Source organism: Buceros rhinoceros, unplaced genomic scaffold, assembly GCF_000710305.1.
Source record: "Buceros rhinoceros silvestris isolate BGI_N320 unplaced genomic scaffold, ASM71030v1 scaffold27874, whole genome shotgun sequence".
In the NCBI taxonomy this organism is placed as follows: Eukaryota; Metazoa; Chordata; class Aves; order Bucerotiformes; family Bucerotidae; genus Buceros; species Buceros rhinoceros.
In genome coordinates this window covers 4,292-7,537 of record NW_010408056.1, presented here as the reverse complement: position 1 = coordinate 7,537, position 3,246 = coordinate 4,292, and the positions used below count along the sequence as shown (strand labels likewise).

General features: G+C 49.8%; 1 protein-coding gene across 1 annotated transcript in view; it reads left to right on the top strand.

The window, feature by feature from the left end:
• IL5RA (interleukin 5 receptor, alpha) overlaps positions 1 to 3,246 on the top strand; it is a 14,400-nt gene that overhangs the window by 8,588 nt on the left and 2,566 nt on the right. Inside the window, exon 9 of the mRNA XM_010134748.1 lies at positions 640 to 685. Within this exon, the coding sequence (XP_010133050.1) occupies positions 640 to 685 (46 nt within the window). The remainder of the gene's footprint in view (positions 1 to 639; positions 686 to 3,246) is intronic.

Here is a 3,246-nt window from a genome sequence, read left to right as displayed (position 1 = left end):
TGCCCAGGGCAGTGGTGGAGTCCCCATCCCTGGAGGGGTTTCCCAGCCGTGTGGAGGTGCTGCTGAGGGACAGGGGTCAGGGGGGACCTGGCCGTGCTGGGAGAACAGTGTACTCGATGACCTTAAAGCTCTTTTCCAACCTAAACAATTCCATCATTCTATTTTATGAACTTTAATACGTCAGGTGGATTTAAGCTTGCATCTCCAGGTTCAGCTGCTTGATGCTACATTGGTTGCTTCTAGGAGTTTCTCTCTGCCTGGTTAGTATATAATTCCCTGCCACCCAAAGGCTCATTACATTCTGTCCCTCTAAAGCGATTAAAATTCACCTTCCGGTTGCACTGAGTTTCCTGAAGTTCTGAGCTTTACTGCACCCTGCCCAAGCTGCTTCATGCTCAGCGAGTGGCTCCTTGCCACTTCTCCAATCCCCCAGCCTGCCCTGGGAGGAGGTGGGAAGTGTAAGATGAAACGCAGTGCCTGGCCTGCTCATTTGTTGTATCTGCAGATATGAAAAAAAGAAAAATCATGCGCAGCGAGGTGCTCCTTGCCACTTCTCCAATCCCCCAGCCTGCCCTGGGAGGAGGTGGGAAGTGTAAGATGAAACGCAGTGCCTGGCCTGCTCATTTGTTGTATCTGCAGATATGAAAAAAAGAAAAATAGAACAGGTTCCCAAGATCACCATTTCGTTAGTACTCGCAGTTTCTACTGCTCTTGAAAAGTCATGATGTGTATGGTGCAATTCACGCCACAGAATCATTTCACATTTTGTACGATTTGAAGCCATTATAAGGAATTTCATTGTAGCTAAGAGTTCTATAGAATTTTCCATGTGCTTCCTGGTGATGGCAGGCACCGGAGATACAGCCCACATTTGGGAGAAGCGCTATAAAGCAAAGCAGCCCTTTGGGACTGTTGGGAGAGTCTTTCCCCTTCACTTACCTGCAGTAGCTGATGGGGTTACTGCCTTGATAACACCGCAAGTGAATGTTGTCCTACTTTGCCCTCTGTCTTTATGAATGAGCATCTTCTGTACTTCCCCAGGCTGTGCCTTGGAATAACATTTTCTCCTGGAGGCGAGCCCACAGGAGGATGTAGTTAATAACTCGCTCCCAGCTGCTCTCCACTGCATTGATGTGAGGAGAGTCTGTAGCCCTCCATCCCCTGAAATCAATGTGGTCACCTCACCTCCGCCAGGTACCCTCGCTCTTCTGCATCCCACTCCCGGTCACCAGCCTCCCACTACAGGGAAGTCATTTGGAAAATGCCGCAAGGAATCTCAGGGGAGGCAAGACACTGGAAAAGGCACTGCGGAAACAAATATTCTATCAATCTCATTGTAGCGGTTAGAAGAGGGAAAAGAAGAACACGTTCTCCAACTTGTTTCTCTTTATGTATCTTTGGCCTTTTAATGTCACAGCCTGTGGGAAAAGAGGCAAGTTTCTGAAATCCAGACACAGCACAATAGCTGGAGGCTCCAAAACACCAAGTTAAGGCATGAGGGTCCCATTGGGTGTTTCCAAAGCCTGAAGGTCCAAGCAGCGCTAAGGGAAAGGGCTGTGCTCTAACCCGTGTAGAGACAGCAGAGATAACTGGGACACTTTGTGTGACAAGGTATTTAATCGTGCAACTCCAACTTTTCAGTGTCCTGCAAAAACGAACAAGACCATTCCGAGGGCACCACTGTCACCAAGGCCTCACTGCAAAGACTCTTGTACCCAGGGAACAAGCAGCCCCCCCGAACTCAAGTGTGCTTCTGCCTCATTCTGTTGGGCTTTTGTGCACCCCTCCTTAAGTGTTTCTACTCCAGCAACGACGTGGAACTTATGCTTTTTGCTGACTCAATAAATAACTTTGCTCTGGCTCCATTTATTGACAAAGAGCACAACTAGAACCGTGCCAAGTCCAAACAACCCCAAATCTTGTTGGTTACACTGCACAGCAATAGCATAAATCAAAACCACACTCAGAGCCGAAGGAAGATGCAGGTGAAGTCATGTCCTTCCTCCTGAAAGGCCTGGGAGACCCAGTGGAGTGCAGGAGCTGTGAAGATAACAGTGCTTGCAAAGCTGACCTGGGTCTGGTCATGAAGATCTGACCCTTACTGGCAAAGCTGGGAAGAGGAGAGATGATGCCAGGTGCTGGAGCAGCCATCCTGGTCGTCCTTCTCAGTTACACCAGTGCTGCTTTACCGTCCCTCTCTGCAGCCTGACGTGTCCTCTGCAGCCAGCGATGGCTGGACTGCAGTCAGCGTTTCAAAAAACAGGGATGCAAACATCTCCTCAAAACAACTCGCTCTCTCCCTGCTTCTCCTTGCCCTGTTCCCACTTCTGGCTCTGCAACTCGGTGACAAGCCCTCGTCCGTGTACGGCAATGGAGAGACGTCCCATAGCCTGCCTGGTCAGGTCTGTCGTGTGAGCAGCGGTACGGCCATTCCCTTCACCTAATAATTAGTTAAAGCATCAATGTCTCCTTCAAGGCAGCAGCAGCTCAGCCAGGGAGGTTTAGCTCCAAACTGATAGTCAGAAATTATTATTCCCCCTCAACCTCCCTGGTGAGGAGGAATAATAGGATAAAAAAAAAAAAAACCTTGACAGAGCTCAGTAAGCTCTTGGAAGAAGAATAGTCGTAAGAACATAAGCACTGACCTACCCAGTCACTGGCCAGGAGAACTGTCACAAAATAAAGGGGGGCAGAGGAGCAGACCTGCCCTCGGTCCCAGCAGCCAGGGCTCCTCACCTTGGCCACTGCTTCATGGCCATTGACCTCGGTCTTTGCGTCACAGATGTCAGGCTTGCTCCACAGAACAGGCACCGGATACTAATTCTGGGCTAAATCCTCAGGCCAAGTTCCCTTCAAAATCTGGCCCTATTTAACCGTCCTGCTGTCCAGAGGCAGTCGTAGGGAACGCGCTCTGGTGATGGAAATGTGAATCTGTTCTCTGGGATATATCAAAACCAAGAAAAAGTTCCCTCTGCAGCACTTGCCATCTCAAAATACACGTGGTGGTATGCTTCAGCCAGACTGAAGGGTGACCGGCAGGGAAGGAGCATCTCAAAGGGTGTTACAGGACGCGTTATTACACCGCTCAGCAGCACCGTTCACTGTCAGCCATCTCTGGTCCTGTTTCTTGCCTCTTCCTTATTCCCTCGGCACACAATTATTTGTGGTTGTTCCCCCACCACGAGACACAGGCAGATTATGTCCCGAAACCCCAGTGTGAGCAAGAGGCAGCCCGTCTTGAATGTT